This window comes from Lathamus discolor, unplaced genomic scaffold (assembly GCF_037157495.1).
Source record: "Lathamus discolor isolate bLatDis1 unplaced genomic scaffold, bLatDis1.hap1 Scaffold_66, whole genome shotgun sequence".
NCBI lineage: Eukaryota > Metazoa > Chordata > Aves > Psittaciformes > Psittacidae > Lathamus > Lathamus discolor.
Window position 1 is genome coordinate 13,196 of NW_027069383.1, and position 19,305 is coordinate 32,500.

At 57.9% G+C, this 19,305-nt stretch overlaps 2 protein-coding genes across 2 annotated transcripts in view; both read left to right on the forward strand.

Moving 5' to 3' along the window:
- The window catches only part of LOC136006772 (protein-glutamine gamma-glutamyltransferase K-like), a 26,298-nt gene extending 13,089 nt beyond the window's left edge, over positions 1-13,209 (forward strand). The window contains 10 exon segments of the mRNA XM_065664833.1: positions 2,058-2,313; positions 3,086-3,273; positions 3,367-3,478; positions 4,098-4,187; positions 5,056-5,148; positions 9,774-9,884; positions 11,585-11,684; positions 11,816-11,910; positions 12,983-13,037; positions 13,139-13,209. Coding sequence (XP_065520905.1) covers positions 2,058-2,313; positions 3,086-3,273; positions 3,367-3,478; positions 4,098-4,187; positions 5,056-5,148; positions 9,774-9,884; positions 11,585-11,684; positions 11,816-11,910; positions 12,983-13,037; positions 13,139-13,209 — 1,171 coding nt within the window.
- NEDD8 (NEDD8 ubiquitin like modifier) lies at positions 13,206-17,758 on the forward strand. The gene is made up of 4 exons (XM_065664831.1): positions 13,206-13,305; positions 13,889-13,936; positions 16,197-16,279; positions 17,472-17,758. Exons 1-4 carry the CDS (start codon positions 13,288-13,290, stop codon positions 17,575-17,577), a joined length of 255 nt encoding a protein of 84 aa, XP_065520903.1. The 5' UTR covers positions 13,206-13,287; the 3' UTR covers positions 17,578-17,758.
- Positions 17,759-19,305: the final 1,547 nt, after the last annotated feature.

A 19,305-nucleotide genomic window follows, 5' to 3' on the forward strand; every position in this document is an offset into this window, starting at 1 on the left:
TCCCGTAGCACCTTATCGTCACCCCATAGGCACCCATAGCAACCCCATAGCAACCCTATAGCACCCTAGAGAGACCCCATAGGCACCCATAGCAACCCCGTAGAAACCCTATAGCACCCTATAGAGACCCCATAGGCACCCATAGCCACCCCATAGCATCCTATAGAGACAACACAGAGCCCCATAGAATCCCCATAGCACCCTATAGAGACCCCATAGAGCCCCATAGCCACCCCATAGCACCCTATAGAGACTCCATAGGCACCCATAGCAACCCCATAGCACCCTGTAGAGACCCCATAGGCACTCATAGCAACCCCATAGCATCCTATAGAGACAACACAGAGCCCCATAGCATCCGCATAGCACTCCATAGAGACCCCATAGAGCCCCATAGCCACCCCATAGCACACCATATAGACCCCATAGAGCCCCATAGCACCCAATAGACACTGCATAGAGCCCCATAGACAACCCATAGCACCCTATAGACAGTCATAGAGCCCCATAGCACTCTATATGTATACACATATGGGGGGGGGGGGGGGCGTGTCTTCATCTGACCCCGCCTCCCGCGGCACTATACCGCCCCCTGCTGGGCGCACCGCAGCGCGCTGCCTGCACCCCCCCCCCATAGCCCTGCTTTGTCCCCCCCATAGACCCCCTCTAGAGCCCCATAGCGCCCATAGAGCCCCATAGGCACCAATAGAGCCCCATAGACACCAATAGAAACCCATAGACAGACACCCATAGACACCCACAGACACCCATAGATACCCCACAGACGCCCTATAGACACCTATAGCCACCCTATAGCACTCCATAGGCACCCATAGGAAAGCATAGACACCCCACAGCTCGCCAGAGCCCTCCATAGACACCCATAGCACCCTATAAACACCCCATAGAGCCCCATAGACACCCTATAGACACCCCATAGAGCCCCATAGACACCCATAGCACCCCATAGCACCCTATAAACACCCCATAGAGCCCCATAGACACCCATAGCACCCCACAGACACCCCATAGTCCTCCATAGACACTCATAGCACCCCACAGGACAAGGGTATACACATATAGCGGGGGGGGGCGTGTCCTCTTCTGACCCCGCCCCCGCGGCACTATACCGCCCCCTGCTGGACGCACCGCAGCGCGCTGCCTGCACCCCCCCATAGCCCCGCTTTATCCCCCCCATTGACCCCCTATAGAGCCCTATAGCGCCCCATAGACACCCATAGCACCCCATAGAGCCCCATAGCACCCTATAGACACCCCATAGACACCCCGTAGTCCTCCATAGACAACCCATAGCACCCCACAGGACAACAAGGGTATACACATATAGCGAGGGGGGTCGTGTCCTCGCCTGACCCCGCCCCCCGCGGCACTATACCGCCCCCTGCTGGGCGCACCGCAGCGCGCTGCCTGCACGCCCCCATAGCCCCGCTTTATCCCCCCCATAGACCCCCTATAGAACCCCATAGCGCCCCACAGCGCCCATAGAGCTCCATAGACACCCATAGAGCCCCATAGATACCAACAGAAACCCATAGACAGACACCCATAGACACCCCACAGACACCCCACAGACGCCCTATGAACACCTGTAGCCACCCTATAGCACTCCGTAGGCACCCATAGGAAAGCATAGACACCCCACAGCTCACCATAGTCCTCCATAGACACCCCTTAGACACCCAATTAGCCCCATAGACACCCCAGAGAGCCCCATAGACACCCATAGCACCCTATAAACACCCCATAGAGCCCCATAGACCCCTATAGACACCCCATAGAGCCCTATAGCATCCAACAGACGCCCCATAGACAACCCATAGCACCCCACAGGACAACATGGGTATACACATTTAGTGCGGGGGGGCGTGTCCTCGCCTGACCCCGCCCCCCGCGGCACTATACCGCCCCCTGCTGGGCGCACCGCAGCGCGCTGCCTGCACCCCCCCCATAGCCCCGCTTTATCCCCCCCATAGACCCCCTCTAGAGCCCCATAGCGCCCCATAGCGCCCCATAGCGCCGCTCTGTGTGCCCCCCAGGTCGGTGGGCGCGGGGCAGACAGTGCGGCTCCGCCAGACCGTGGTCCCGTTGCGGGCCGGGCGGCGGCGATTGGTGGCGACGCTGGAGAGCCCCCAGCTGGGGCCCCTGCACGGGCTGCTCCCATTGGACGTGGCCGAGGCGGGGGGCGGGGAAAGGGGCGGGGAGGAGGAGGAGGAGGAGGGGGGCGGGGGCAGGAGGAGGAGGAGGGGGGGGGAGGAGGGGGAGGGAGGCAGCAACTGCGGGGAGCACGGGGGGGTGAGGGGGGCGATGGGGGGCAATGGGGGGCAGTGGGGCTCAATGGGGTCAATGGGGCGCAATGGATGTCAATGGGGCTCAATGGGGTCAATGGGGTGCAATGGGTGTCAATGGGGCTCAATGGGGTCAATGGGTGTCAGTGGGGCTCAATGGGGCTCAATGGGTGTCAATGGGGCTCAGTGGGGTCAATGGGGTGCAATGGGTGTCAATTGGGCTCAATGGTGTCAATGGGGCTCAATGGAGTCAATGGGGCTCAATGGGTGTCAGTTGGGCTCAATGGGGTCAATGGGGCTCAGTGGGTGTCAATGGGGCTCAGTGGGGTCAAAGGGGTGCAATGGGTGTCAATGGGGCTCAATGGGGTCAGTGGTGTTCGATGGGGTCAGTGGGGGTTAATGGGAATCTATGGGGCTCAATGGGGGTCAATGGGACCAGGTACATGTTACATTGGGATCAATGGGATGGGGTCGGGACCCATAGAGATCAATGCGACGGGGTTAAAGCCCCATAGGGATCAAAGGGACGGGGTCAGGGTCCCATAGGGATCAATGGGACGGGGTTGGAGCCAATTGGGATCAATGGGATGGGGTTGGGGCCCCATAGGGATCAATGGAGGCGCTGTCAAACGCCCCTCCCCCCTTAACCCCACCCCCCCCCCCCGCGGTGGGAGCGTCCTCGTGACGTCATCCATTAAACCTCTGTGACGAAACGGCGTCCGCGCGGGAAAATGACGTCGGGGGGGGGGGGGGGGGGGGGGAATGAGGGCGGGAAAAAGGGGCGGGGCGGCGCCGACGTCACTGAGGGCGGGAAGAAGGGGCGTGGCCGCCGCGGCGGAAACGCGCTGACGTCACTTCCCGCGCGCGGGGGGGAAAGCGGCCGCTCGGCCACGACCGGAGCAACCGGTGCCTCTCCCCCCCGGCCCCGGGCGCCCGGAAGTGACGCAATGAGCGGGAGTGACGTCAGGTAACGGGGAGGGAGGGGCGGGTGTGCGTGCGCGGAGGGGGGGGCGTGGCTTGGGCCTGACCCCGCCTCCACTTCCGGGTCTCGCCCAATCAGGTGCGCGCTGGCCGGGGCGTGGCTGGCGGTGCGCGCGCGGCGCGTGACGCACTTCCCGCGCGTGCTCCGCCTGGTGGCGGCGCTGGAGGGCCGCGGCCCCTTCGGCCTTGAGGTACCGGCACCGAGCCCGGCTGCGGCTGGGCCTGCAGGCGGCGGTGAGAGCCCGGGGGGCGCCCCTGCGGGGAGCCCCTGTGGGGAGCCCCTATGGAGAACCCCTATAGAGGCCTAGGGTTCCGACCTCACCAAGATGGCGGCCTCTGTCCTCCTCAAGATGGCGGCCGCCTCCTCCCCAAGATGGCGGCTGCTTCCTTCCCAAGATGGCGGCTTCCGCCCTCCCCAAGATGGCGGCTTCCGCCCTCCCCAAGATGGCGGCCGCCTCCCTTCCAAGATGGCCGCCTCCGTCCTTCCCAAGATGGCGGCTTCCGCCCTCCCCAAGATGGCGGCCTCTGTCCTCCCCAAGATGGCCGCCACCACCCTCCCCAAGATGGCGGCCGCTTCCTCCCCAAGATGGCCGCCTGTGTCCTTCACAAGATGGCCGCCTCTGTCCTCCCCAACATGGCGGCCGCTTCCTCCCCAACATGGCGGCCGCCTTCCTTCCCAAGATGGCGGCCGCCACTCTCCGAAAGATGGCGGCCGCCACACTCAAAATCTCTCTCTTCCCGCCCCCCCCCCCCCGTCGCGTCACTGTGTCCGGGCCCATGTCGCGACATGGCGGCCCTGTCGCGCCGCAGGTGGTGATGCAGATGCTGCGGGAGGCCCGGCCCGAGGCCGACGTCAGCGCCGCCATTGAGCGCTTCTTCCCCGAGGGCGGCCGTGGGCAGGCAGGGGGCGGGGCTTGGGGGACGGGAGGGGGGAGAAGGGGGCGGGGCTGGAGGAAGGGGGCGGGGCTTGGGTAACGGGGGAAGGGACGTGGCGGGGCTTAGGGGGTAATGGACCTAAGGGAGGGGGCGTGGCTTGAAGGGGCAAGGCTTAGGGGATAAGGGGGCTTCGCGGAGGGGCGTGGCTTGGGGTAACAGAGGGCAAGGGAGGGGGCTGGCTTGAGCAAGGGGGCGGGGCTTGGGGTAATGGGCCTTAAGGAAGGGGGCGTGGCTTAGGGTGACAGGGGTGACGGGGGCGTGGCTTGAGGAAGGGGGCGGGGCTTAGGGAGTAATGGACCTTAAGGAAGGGGGCACGGGTTGAAGGGGCTTGGCTTAGGGGGTAAGGGGGCTTCATGGAGGGGCGTGGCTTGAACGGAGGGGGCGTGGCTTAGGGTGTAATAGGGCTTAATGCAGGTGAGGTTTGAAGGGGGCGGGGCTTATGGGTGCTTGGGCTTAATGGAGGGGGCGTGGTTTGAGGGAGGGGGCGGGGCTTAAGGGTTGTGGGGCAATGGGGGCGCGGTTTGGGGCTTAATGGAGGGGCGGGGCTAAAGGAGGGGGCGGGGCCTGGGGTGCAATAGGGCTTAATTTAGGTGTGGTTGGAGGGGGCGGGGCTTAGGGGCACTACGGGTTAATGGAGGGGGCGGGGCTACAGGAGGGGGCGGGGCTTAGGCTTTACTAGGGCTTCGTGGACGGGGCGTGGCTTGAGGGAGGGGCGGGGCTTTAGGTAATAGGGGTTAATGGAGGGGGCGGGGCTTAAGGGTGAATGGGCCTTGGGGGCGTGGTTTAAGGAGGGGGCGTGGCCTAACTCCCCCCCCCCCCCCCCCCCCCATAGGAGGAGCCGTCGGTGGCGCAGGCCCAGGAGGGCTTCCGGGAGCTGGTGCTGGAGCTGCTGCAGGACCCGGAGCAGCGCGAGTGGTACCTGAAGGTGCCTGCGGGCCCCTATGGGCGCCCTATAGAGCCCTATGGGCCCCTGTAGGCACACTATAGATCCCTATGGGCACCCTGTAGATGCCTATGGGCCCCTATGGGCACCCTATAGATCCCTATGGGCACCCTATAGATCCTTATGGGCTCCCTATAGACCCCTATGAGTGCTCTATAGACCCCTATGGGTGTTTTATAGACACCTATGGGCAGCCTATAGATCCCTGTGGGTGCTCTATAGACCCTTATGGGTGCTCTATAGACCCTTATGGGTGCTCTATAGACCCCTATGGGCACCCTATAGATCCCTATGGGTGCTCTATAGACCCCTATGGGCGCCCTATAGATCCCTATGTGCCCCTGTGGGCACCCTATACATCCCTATGGGCGCACTATAGACCACTATGGGTGCTCAATAGACCCCTATGGGCACCCTATAGATCCCTATGGGCGCCTTATAGACCACTATGGGTACTCTATGGATCCCTATGGGTGCTCTATAGATTCCTATGGGTGCTCTATAGACCACTATGGGTGCTCTATGGATCCCTATGGGTGCTCTATAGATCCCTATGGGTGCTCTATAGACCGCTGTGGACACCCTATAGATTCCTGTTGGTACCCTATAGATGCCTATAGACCCCTATGGGTGCTCTATAGACCCCTATGGGCACCCTATAGACCCCTATGGGCACTCTATAGATTCCTATGTGTTCTCTATAGACCCCTATTGATCCCTATGGGCACTCTATAGACCCCTGTGGGGCACCCTATAGACCCCTATGTGCACCCTATAGGTCCCTATGGGTGCTCAATAGACCCCTAAGAGCACCCTATAGATTCCTATGGGTGCTCTATAGACCCCTATGGGCACCCTATAAATTCCTATGGGCATCCTATAGATCCCTATAGACCAGTATGGGTGCTCTATGGACATCTGTGTGTACCCTATAGATCGCTATGGACACCTATGGGTGCTCTATAGACACCTGTGTGTACCCTATAGATCCCTATGGTCACCTATAAGCACCTATGGGCTCCTTATAGACGCCTATGGAACCCAGATGGACACCTATGGGTCCCTATGGAAAGCTTTGCCGCCTATAGACCACTATAGACCCCTGTGGGCCCCTATGGACCCCTATGGGTGCTCTATACTATAGACCCCTGTGGGCACACTTATGTGCACCCTATAGATCCCTATAGACCCCTATGGGTGCTCTATACTATAGACCCCTGTGGGCACCCTGTAGACCCCTGTGGGTGCTCTATAGACCCCTATGGGTGCTCTATAAACCCCTATGGGCATCCTATAGATCCCTGTGGGTGCTCTGTAGACCGCTATGGACACCCTATAGGTCCCTGTGGGTACCCTATAGATGCCTATAGACCCCTATGGGCGCTATATAGCCCCCTATGGGCACCCTATAGACCCCTATGGGTGCTCTATAGACTGCTATGGACACCCTATAGATCCCTGTGGGTGCCCTATAGATGCCTATAGACCCCTATGGGTGCTCTATAGACCCTTATGGGCACCCTATATGCCCCTATGGGTGTTCTATAGACCCCTTTGGGCACCCTATAGACCCCTATGGGTGCTCTATAGACCCCTATGGGTGCTCCATAGCCCCCTATGGGCGCCCCATAGGCCCCTATAGGTGCTCTATAGACACCTATGAGCACCCCATAGACCACTATGGGTGCTCTATAGATGCCTATGGGTGCTCTATAGCCCTCTATGGGCACCCGATAGACCCCTATAGGTGCTGTATAGACCCCTATGGGCACCCCATAGACCCCTATGGGTGCTCTATAGCCCCCTATGGGCACCCTATAGACCCCTATGGGCACACTATAGATCCCTATGGGTACCCCTATAGACCCCTGTGGGCCCCTATAGACCCTTGTGGGCACCCTATAGACCCCTATGAGCACTTAATAGACACCTATAGACCCCTATGAGCCCCTGTAGACCCCTATGGGCACCCTATAGACGCTATGGGCACCCTGTAGATCCTGTGGGGCGCTCTATAGACCCCCGTAGATCGCTATGGGTGCTCTATAGACTTCTGTGGGCACCCTATAGATCCATATGAGCGCTCAATAGAACCCCTGTGAGCACCCTATGGATCCCTATGGGTGCTCTATAGACCCCTATGGCACGCTATAGATCCCTGTGGGCACCTTATAGACCACTCTGGGCACCCTATAGACCCCTATGGGTGCTCTATTGATCCCTATGGTCACCCTATAAACCCCTATGGGTGCTCTATGGACCCCTATGGGTGCTCTATAGACCCCTATGGGCACCCTATAGACCCCTATGGGTGCTCTATAGACCCCTATGGGCACCCTATAGACCCCTATGGGTGCTCTATAGACCCCTATGGGCACTGCATAGATCCCTATAGGTGCTCTATAGATCCCTATGGACACCCTAGAGATCCCTGTGGGTACCCTATTGATGCCTCTAGACCCCTATGGGTGCTCTATAGACCTCTATGGGCACCCTATAGATGCCTGTGGGTGTTCTATAGACCATTATGGACAGCCTCTAGATCCTTGTGGGTACCGTATAGATGCCTATAGACCCCTATGGGTGCTCTATAGACCCCTATGGGTGCTCTATAAACCCCTATGGGTGCTATATAGACCCCTACGGGTGCTCCATAGCCCCCTATGGGCACCACGTATACCCCTATAGGTGCTCTATAGACCCCTATGAGCACCCCATAGACCACTATGGGTGCCCTATAGGTGCCTGTGGGTACTCTATAGCACTCTATGGGCACCCCATAGACCCCTACAGGTGCTGTACAGACCCCTATGGGCACCCCATAGACCCCTATGGGTGCTCTATAGACCCCTATGGACACCCTATAGATCCCTGTGGGTACCCTATTGATGCCTCTAGACCCCTATGGGTGCTATATAGACTCCTATGTGCACCCCATAGACCCCTATTGGTGCTCTATAGACCCCTATGTGCACCCCATAGACCCCTGTGGGTGCTCTATAGACCCCTATGTGCACCCCATAGATCCCTATAGACACCTATGGGCATCCTATAGACCCCTATGGGTGCTCTATAGACCCCTATGGGTGCTCTATAAACCCCTATGGGTGCTATATAGACCCCTACGGGTGCTCCATAGCCCCCTATGGGCACCACGTATACCCCTATAGGTGCTCTATAGACCCCTATGAGCACCCCATAGACCACTATGGGTGCCCTATAGGTGCCTGTGGGTACTCTATAGCACTCTATGGGCACCCCATAGACCCCTACAGGTGCTGTACAGACCCCTATGGGCACCCCATAGACCCCTATGGGTGCTCTGTAGCCCCCTACGGGCACCCCATAGACCCCTATGTTTGCTCTATAGACCCCTATGGACACCATATAGATCCCTGTGGGTACCCTATTGATGCCTCTAGACCCCTATGGGTGCTATATAGACTCCTACGTGCACCCCATAGACCCCCTATGGGGGCTCTGTAGCCCCCTACGGGCACCCCATAGACCCCTATGGGTGCTCTATAGACCCCTATGGACACCCTATAGATCCCTGTGGGTACCCTATTGATGCCTCTAGACCCCTATGGGTGCTATATAGACTCCTATGTGCACCCCATAGACCCCTATTGGTGCTCTATAGACCCCTATGTGCACCCCATAGACCCCTATGGGTGCTCTATAGACCCCTATGTGCACCCCATAGATCCCTATAGACACCTATGGGCATCCTATAGACCCCAATGGGTGCTCTATAGACCCCTATGGGTGCTCTATAGCTCCCTATTGGCACCCTGTAGCCCCCTATGGGTGCTCTATAGACCCCTATGTGCACCCCATAGACCCCTATGGGTGCTCTATAGACCCCTATGGACACCCTATAGATCCCTGTGGGTACCCTATAGATGCCTATAGACCCCTATGAGTGCTTTATAGCCCCCTATGTGCACCCCATAGACCCCTATGGGTGCTCTATAGACCCCTATGTGCACCCCGTAGACCCCTATGGGTGCTCTATAGACCCCTGTTTACACGCTATAGATCCCTGTGAGTACCCTATTGATGCCTCTAGACCCCTATGGGTGCTCTATAGACCCCTATGTGCACCCTATAGACCCCTATGGGTGCTCTATAGACCCCTATGTGCACCCTATAGACCCCTATGGGTGCTCTATAGACCCCTGTGGACACCCTATAGATCCCTGTGGGTACCCTATATATGCCTATAGACCCCAATGGGTGCTCTGTAGACCCCTATGGGTGCTCTATAGCTCCCTATTGGCACCCTATAGCCCCCTGTGGGTGCTCTATAGACCCCTATGGGCACCCTATAGATCCCTGTGGGTACCCTATATATGCCTATAGACCCCTATGGGTGCTATATAGACCCTTATGGGCACCCCATAGACCCCTATTTGTGCTCTATAGACCCCTATGTGCACCCCATAGACCCCTATGGGTGCTCTATAGACCCCTATGGGTGCTCTATAGACCCCTATGTGCACCCCATAGACCCCTATGGGTGCTCTATAGACCCCTATGTGCACCCCATAGCCCCCATGGGTGCCCCATAGCCCCCTATAGCCCCCTCTGGACCCCCACGGCAGGCGCAGGCCCCCCAGGAGTACGGGCCCCGGTTCCTGGCCTCCCTCGAGGGCCTCTTCCACGAGCTGCTGCTGCGGGTGGAGAGCGCCCTGCCCCGCCCCGACCTGCCGCAGGTGGGCGGGGCCTGACCATACATGGGCATGGGGGGGCTGGGTTGGGTTAAAAGGGAGGCGTGGCTTCGGGGGGCGGGGGTACCGCCTTGCGTAGGTGGGCGGGGTTTGCCCATATAAGGAGGGTGATGCCCACGGGGGCGGGGCTTAAAGGGGGCGGGGCTTAATGGGGGGTGAAGGGGAGGGGAGGGGGTGGACACGTCCCCTTCTATGGGGCTGAATTACCCCCCATGGGCCTTAATTACCCCCCCATAGCCCCCAATTACCCCCCATAGCCCCCAATTACCCCCCCATTGCCCCTTATTACCCCCATAGCCCCAATTACCCCCCATAGCCTCCAATTACCCCCCATAGCACCCAATTACCCCCTCATTGCCCCTTATTACCCCATAGCCCCCAATTACCCCCCATAGCCCCCTATTACCCCCATTGCCCCTTATTACCCCCCATAGCCCCCAATTACCCCCCATTACCCCTCATTACCCCCCATAGCCCCCAATTGCCCCCCATAGCCCCCAATTCCCCCCCATAGCCCCCAATTACCCACCCATAGCCCCCAATTACCCCCATAGCCCCCAATTACCGCCCCATTGCCCCTTATTACCCCCCATAGCCCCCAATTACCCCCCCATAGCCCCCAATTACCGCCCCATTGCCCCTTATTACCCCCCATAGCCCCCAATTACCCCCCCATAGCCCCCAATTACCCCCCCATTGCCCCTTATTACCCCTCATAGCCCCCAATTACCCCCCCCCGGCACCCAGTTACCCCCCTAATTCTCCTTCTATGACCCCTAATTACCCTCCCTCGGCCATTAATTACCCCCCCATATCCCCCAATTGCCCCCCCATAACCCCCTTATTACCCCCCCCAAGCCCCAGTTACCCCCCATTACCCCTTATTACCCCAAATTACTCCTTGTTACCCCCATTACCCCCCATAGCCCCCAATTACCCCCCATAGCCACCAATTATCCCCCTCATTGTCCCTTATTACTGCCCCATAGCCCCCAATTACCCCCCCATTGCCCCTTATTACCCCCCATAGCCCCCAATTACCGCCCATAGCCACCAATTATCCCCCCATTGTCCTTTATTACTGCCCCATAGCCCCCAATTACCCCCCCATTGCCCCTTATTACCCCCCCATAGCCCCCAATTACCGCCCATAGCCACCAATTATCCCCCCATTGTCCTTTATTACTGCCCCATAGCCCCCAATTACCCCCCCATTGCCCCTTATTACCCCCCCATAGCCCCCAATTACCGCCCATAGCCACCAATTATCCCCCCATTGTCCTTTATTACTGCCCCATAGCCCCCAATTACCCCCCCATTGCCCCTTATTACCCCCCATAGCCCCCAATTACCGCCCCATAACCCTCAATTACCCCCCAATTGCCCCTTATTACTGCCCCATAGCCCCCAATTGCCCCCCATAACCCCCTTATTACCCCCCATAAGCCCCAGTTACCCCCCATTGCCCCTTATTACCCCCAATTGCACCTTTTTACCCCCCCATTACCCCTCATTAACCCCATAGCCCCCAATTACCCCCCCATTGCCCCTTATTACCCCCCCATAGCCCCCAATTACCCCCCCATAGCCCCCAATTACCACCCCATTGCCCCTTATTACCCCCCCAATTACCCCCCATTCCCCCCCCCATTAACCCCGCCCCCTTTCCCCTCCCGGCCAATCAGCTGCAGGCTCTGGTGTGGAGCCACGCCCCCGCCGGCACGCCCCGCTCCGACCTGCCAATCCTGAGGCAGTACCTGGCGGACGTCGGCCACGCCCACTGCGGTAGGCGGGGCTTGGGAGGGGGATGTCACGTGACAGCGCTGGGGCCAATAGGAGCACGACTATTGGGGTGGGGGGGGGGGGAAAAAGGAGGAGGGGGCGTGGCTTAGCGCTGGCTCCGCCCCCCCTTCCAGCCGCCGTGCCCCGCCCGCTGGCCAAGCCCCGCCCCCTCCGCGCAGAACGTGATGACGTCATCAGCGACGAGGAGGAGGGGCTGCCGAGGAGGAAGGTGGGAGGGGTCATGGGGGGGTAATTAGGGGTCTATGGGGGTAATTAGGGGTCTATGGGGTAATTAGGGGTCTGTGGGGTAATTAGGGGTCTATGGGGTTAATTAGGGGTCTATGGGGTAATTAGGGGTCTGTGGGGTAATTAGGGGTCTATGGGGTTAATTAGGGGTCTATGGGGTAATTAGGGGTCTATGGGGTTAATTAGGGGTCTATGGGGTAATTAGGGGTCTGTGGGGTAATTAAGGGTCTATGGGGTAATTAGGGGTCTATGGGGTAATTAAGGGTCTATGGGGTAATTAGGGGTCTATGGGGTAATTAAGGGTCTATGGGGTAATTAAGGGTCTATGGGGTAATTAGGGGTCTATGGGGGTAATTAGGGGTCTATGGGGGTAATAAGGGGTCTATGGGGTAATTAGGGGTCTGTGGGGTAATTAAGGGTCTATGGGGTAATTAGGGGTCTGTGGGGTAATTAAGGGTCTATGGGGTAATTAGGGGTCTGTGGGGTAATTAGGGGTCTATGGGGGTAATTAGGGGTCTATGGGGTAATTAAGGGTCTATGGGGTAATTAGGGGTCTATGGGGTTAATTAGGGGTCTATGGGGTAATTAAGGGTCTATGGGGTAATTAGGGGTCTATGGGGGTAATTAGGGGTCTATGGGGGTAATAAGGGGTCTATGGGGTAATTAGGGGTCTGTGGGGTAATTAAGGGTCTATGGGGTAATTAGGGGTCTGTGGGGTAATTAAGGGTCTATGGGGTAATTAGGGGTCTGTGGGGTAATTAGGGGTCTATGGGGGTAATTAGGGGTCTATGGGGTAATTAAGGGTCTATGGGGTAATTAGGGGTCTGTGGGGGTAATCAGGGGTCTGTGGGGTTAATTAGGGGTCTGTGGGGTAATTAGGGGTCTATGGGGGTAATTAGGGGTCTATGGGGTAATTAAGGGTCTATGGGGTAATTAGGGGTCTATGGGGGTAATTAGGGGTCTATGGGGTACTTAGGGGTCACAGGGGCAATTAGGGGTCTATGGGGGGGTAATAAGGACTAATGAGGGGCATTAATTGCGCTCCCCCCCCCCAGCTCCGTCCCCGCCGCCGAGCGCCAATGGGTGAGTGCAGCCCCCCCTTGCCAAATAGTGAGCCACGGCTCCCCCCCCGCCACAAAGTGAGCCGCTCCGCCCCCCCGCCTCCCTCCCATTGGTCCGTCTCCTCCGCGCTCGCACGCCATTGGCTGAAGTTGGGGGGTGTGGGGAACTACAACTCCCATCGCTCCCCGCGCGGCGCCATCTTGGGGGTGGGGTGGGCTAGAAAGGGAAGCGGGCGGTGCGTCCTGACGTCACTTCCGCTTCCGGCAGCGGGGAGGACGGAAGGGGGGGAGCGGGCACGATGCTGATCAAAGTGAAGGTGGGGGGGGGGAACGGGAACGGAACGGGAACGGGAATGGGAATGGAACAGGAATGGGAACGGGAACGGAACGGGAACGGGAATGGGAACGGGAACGGAACGGGAACGGAACGGGAACGGGAACGGGAATGGGAATGGAACAGGAATGGGAACGGGAACGGAACGGGAACGGGAATGGAACGGGAATGGGAATGGGAACGGAACGGGAATGGGAGTGAGAATGGGAATGGGAACGGGAATGGGAATGGAACAGGAATGGAACGGGAACGGAACGGGAACGGGAATGGAATGGAATAGGAATTGGAGTGAGAATGGGAACGGCAACAGGAATGGAACAGGAACGGGAATGGAACAGGAATGGGAATGGAACAGGAACAGGAATGGAATGGGAGTGAGAATGGGAACAGGAACGGGAATGGGAATGGGAACGGGAATGGGAACGGGAACGGGAATGGAACGGGAATGGGAGTGAGAATGGGAATGGGAACGGGAATGGGATGGGAATGGGGGTGGCCGCCGCGGTGCGTTGTGGGATTGTGAGGGCCTTAAACTTGCCCCCCCCCCCCCGTTCATTCGCCCATAGACATTGACAGGAAAAGAGATCGAGATCGATATAGAGCCCACGGACAAGGTAATGGGGGGGGTGCCATCCCATAATAGATAATAGCCTGGGGGGGTGCTCATCCGTCCTATGATACCTCTATGGGGGGGGTGGTGGTGTCCCTCATCCATCCCATAATGAGCTGGGGGGGGGGGGTAGCGTCTTTAGCCATCCCTTAGTAACCTATGGAGGTCCTTATCCATCCCATAATACCCTGTGGGGGGTTGTCATCCATCCCATAATGCCCTATGGAGGGTCCTCGTCCATCCCATAATGCCCTATGGGGTCTTTGTCCACCCGTAATGCCCTGTGGGGGTCCTCGTCCATCCTATAATGCCCTATGGGAGTCCTCGTCCATCCCATAATGCCCTATGGGAGTCCTTGACCATCCCATAATGCCTTATGGGAGTGCTCATCCATCCCATAATGCCCTATGGGGGTCTTTGTCCATCCCATAATGCCCTATGGGGGACTCATCCATCCCATAATGCCCTGTGGGAGTCTTTGTCCATCCCATAATGCCCTATGGGGGACTCATCCATCCCATAATGCCCTATAGGGGTCCTCCTCCATCTCATAATGCCCTATGGGGGGGTCGTCCTCCATCCCATAATACCCTGTGGGGGTCCTTACCCATCCCATAATACCCTATGGGGGGGGGTCTTCTCCATCCCGTAATACTCTATGGGGGTCTCATCCATCCCATAATACCCTGTGGGGGTTCTTACCCATCCCATCATATTCTATAGGAGTCCTATCCATCGTATGATAGCCTATAGGGGATCTCTCCATCCCATAATACTCTATAGGCATTACCCCATTAAACCCTATGGGGATGGGCTTGGGCCATTCCATTCCCCATTGAGGGGGGGGGTCTGTTCCCTTCTCTCCTATAATACTGCATGGTGGGGGGGGGTGGTTCTTTCTCTACCCTATAGCACCCTATGGGGGGGGTCGTCCTCCATCCCATAATATCCTATGGGGGCATCCCCATCCATCCCATAATACCCTATAGGGGGGGTGGTTCTTTCTCTACCCTATAGCACCCTATGGGGGGGTCCCCTCCATCCCATAATACCCTATAGGCATTACCCCATTTTACCCTATGGGGATGGGTTTGGGCCATTCCATTCCCCATTGGGGGAGGGTCTATTCCCTTCTATTCCATAATACCTCATGGGGAGGGTGTGGGTTCCATTACTACCCTATAGCACCTTATAGGGAGAGTAGTCTCTATACCATAATACCCTATGGGGGGTCCCCCTCCATCCCATAATAACCTATCGGGGGTTCCCCATCCATCCCATAATACCCTATAGGCATTACCCCATTATACCCTATGGGGATGGGTTTGGGCCATTCCATTCCCCATTGTGTGTGGGGGGCTATTCCCTTCTATCCCATAATACCCTATAGGGGGGGTGGTTCTTTCTCTACCCTATAGCACCTTATGGGGGGAGTCCCCTCCATCCCATAATACCCTATGGGGGCATCCCCATCCATCCCATAATACCCTACAGGCATTACCCTGTTATACCCTATGGGGATGGGTTCGGACCATTCCATTCCCCACTGGGGGGGGTCTATTCCCTTCCATCCCATAATACCTCATGTGGAGTGTGTGGGTTCCATTACTACCCTATAGCACCCTATAGGGGGGTCCTCTCCATCCCATAATACCCTATGGGGGTTCCCCCTCCATCCCATAATACCCTGTGGGCATTACCCCATTATACCCTATGGGGATGGGTTTGGGCCATTCCATTTCCCATTGAAGGGGGGAGATCTATTCCCTTCTATCCCATAATACCCTATAGGGGGGTGGTTCTTTCTCTGCCCTATAGCACCTTATGGGGGGGGTCCCCTCTATCCCATGATACCCTATGGGGGTTCTCTATCCATCCCGTAATATTCTAGTCATTACCCCATTATACCCTATGGGGATGGGTTTGGGCCATTCCATTCTCCATTGGGGGGGGCTCTACTCAGTTCTATCCCATAATACCCCATGGGGAGGGTGTGGGTTCCTTTACTACCCTATAGCACCCTATAGGGGGGGGTCCCCTCCATCCCATAATACCCTATGGAGGCATCCCCATCCATCCCATAATACCCTACAGGCATTACCCCATTAAACCCTATGGGGATGGGTTTGGGCCATTCCATTCCCCATTGAGGGGGGGGTCTGTTCCCTTCTCTCCTATAATACTGCATGGTGGGGGGGGGTGGTTCTTTCTGTACCCTATAGCACCCTATAGGGGGGTCCCCTCCATCCCATAATGCCCTGCAGGTGGAGCGCATCAAGGAGCGGGTGGAGGAGAAGGAGGGGATCCCCCCCCAGCAGCAGCGCCTCATCTACAGCGGGAAGCAGATGTGAGGGGCGGGGCCTGCGGGGGCTGTGGGGTGGATCTGGGGGGCGCCATGGGGTGATGGGGTGGATCTGTGGGGCGCTATGGGGCTATGGGGTGGATCTGTGGGGTGCTATGGGATGGATCTATAGGGCGCTATGGGGGGCCATGGGGTGGATGTATGGGACTATGGGGTGGATCTGTGGGGTGCTATGGGGCTATGGGGTGAATGTAAGGGGCTATGGGGTGGATCTGTGGGGCGCTATGGGGCTATGGGGTGGATCTGTGGGGTGCTATGGGGCTATGGGGTGGATGTAAGGGGCTATGGGGTGGATCTGTGGGGCTCTATGGGGCTATGGGGTGGATCTGTGGGGTGCTATGGGACTATGGGGTGGATGTATGGGGCTATGGGGTGGATCTGTTGGGCTCTGTGGGGCTATGGGGTAGATCTGTGGGGCGCTATGGGGCTATGGAGTGGGTGTATGGGGCTCTATGGGGCTATGGGATGGATCTGTGGGGCACTATGGGGCGATGGGGTGGATCTGTGGGGCTCTATGGGGCTATGGGGTGGATGTAAGGGGCTATGGGGTGGATCTGTGGGGCTCTATGGGGCTATGGGGTGGATCTGTGGGGTGCTATGGGACTATGGGGTGGATGTATGGGGCTATGGGGTGGATCTGTTGGGCTCTGTGGGGCTATGGGGTGGATGTAAGGGGCTATGGGGTGGATCTGTGGGGCTCTATGGGGCTATGGGGTGGATCTGTGGGGTGCTATGGGACTATGGGGTGGATGTATGGGGCTATGGGGTGGATCTGTGGGGCTCTATGGGGCTATGGGGTGGATGTAAGGGGCTATGGGGTGGATCTGTGGGGCTCTATGGGGCTATGGGGTGGATCTGTGGGGTGCTATGGGACTATGGGGTGGATGTATGGGGCTATGGGGTGGATCTGTTGGGCTCTGTGGGGCTATGGGGTAGATCTGTGGGGCGCTATGGGGCTATGGAGTGGGTGTATGGGGCTCTATGGGGCTATGGGATGGATCTGTGGGGCACTATGGGGCGATGGGGTGGATCTGTGGGGCTATGGGGTGGATCTGTGGCGGTCTATGGGACTATGGGGTGGATCTGTGAGGCTCTATGGGGCTATGGGGTGGATCTGTGGGTCTCTATGGGGCTCTGTGGGTCCCTGTGGGGCTCTATGGGGCTGGGTCCCCCCCAGGAACGACGAGAAGACGGCCGCTGACTACAAGATCCAGGGGGGCTCCGTCCTCCATCTTGTCCTGGCGCTGCGGGGGGGGCGGGGCTCCCTTAGCCCCGCCCCTTGACACCCCCACCCCCCTTTTGTGGGCGGGGCTTAAGGGCCCCCCCTCCCCCTTTAACCCCATTGGCTCCATTTATACCCAACCCCCCCCCCCCCCCCCCCCCCCCCCCCCCCGGTTCAATGGTTGGCTATTTAATAAAGGCTCTTGATGATGTCATAATGACATCATCGTGATGTCATTGTAAGGGGCGTGGTCTTGCCTTGTCATTGGCCCTATTGCCCCTTTAAGACGCGTTGTGGGCCCAATGCCCTTTTAAGGGCATGGGGGAGTGGCCTCACTGCGTTGGCTCCGCTCCCTTTAACCCCATTGCCCCTTTAAGACAAGAAGTGGTCCCATTGCCCTTATAAGGGCATAGGGGGGCTTGGCCTCCCTGCCTTGACTCCGCCCCTTTGACACCATTGCCCATTTAAGGGCTGCGGGCCCCACCTCATACCGATTGCCCTTTTAAGGCCATGAGGGGGGCGTTCCCTCGCTTGGCCACGCCCCCTTGGCGGTGCCTCCCATGGCCGGCACCATCGAGTTGGGGGGGGCACTTATGGGGCACAAGGGGTCACTTCTGGGTTGCAAAAGGTCACTTATGGGGCTCAAGGGATCACTTATGGGTCCCAAAACGTCACTTATGGGGTTCAAGGGGTCACTTGTGGGTCCCAAAAGGTCACTTATGGGGCACAAGGGGTCACTTGTGGGTCCCAAAAGGTCACTTATGGGGCTCAAGGGGTCACTTGTGGGTCCCAAAAGGTCACTTATGGGGCTCAAGGGATCACTTATGGGTCCCAAAAGGTCACTTATGGGGCTCAAGGGGTCACATATGGGTCCCGAAAGGTCACTTATGGGGCTCGAGGGGTCACTTGTGGGTCCCAAAAGGTCACTTATGGGGCTCAAGGGGTCACTTATGGGTCCCAAAAGGTCACTTATGGGGCTCAAGGGATCACTTATGGGTCCCAAAACGTCACTTATGGGGTTCAAGGGGTCACTTGTGGGTCCCAAAAGGTCACTTATGGGGCACAAGGGGTCACTTGTGGGTCCCAAAAGGTCACTTATGGGGCTCAAGGGGTCACTTGTGGGTCCCAAAAGGTCACTTATGGGGCTCAAGGGATCACTTATGGGTCCCAAAAGGTCACTTATGGGGCTCAAGGGGTCACATATGGGTCCCGAAAGGTCACTTATGGGGCTCGAGGGGTCACTTGTGGGTCCCAAAAGGTCACTTATGGGGCTCAAGGGATCACTTATGGGTCCCAAAAGGTCACTTATGGGGCTCAAGGGGTCACATATGGGTCCCAAAAGGTTACTTATGGGGCTCGAGGGGTCACTTGTGGGTCCCAAAAGGTCAGTTATGGGGCTCAAGGGGTCACTTATGGGGCTCAAGGGGTCACTTGTGGGTCGCAAAAGGTCACTTATGGGGCTCAAGGGGTCACTTGTGGGTTGCAAAAGGTCACTTATGGGTCCCAAAAGGTCACTTATGGGGCTCAAGGGGTCACTTGTGGGTCCCAAAAGGTCACTTATGGGGTTCAAGGGGTCACTTGTGGGTCCCAAAAGGTCACTTATGGGGCACAAGGGGTCACTTGTGGGTCCCAAAAGGTCACTTATGGGGCTCAAGGGGTCACTTGTGGGTCCCAAAAGGTCACTTATGGGGCTCAAGGGATCACTTATGGGTCCCAAAAGGTCACTTATGGGGCTCAAGGGGTCACATATGGGTCCCAAAAGGTCACTTATGGGGCTCGAGGGGTCACT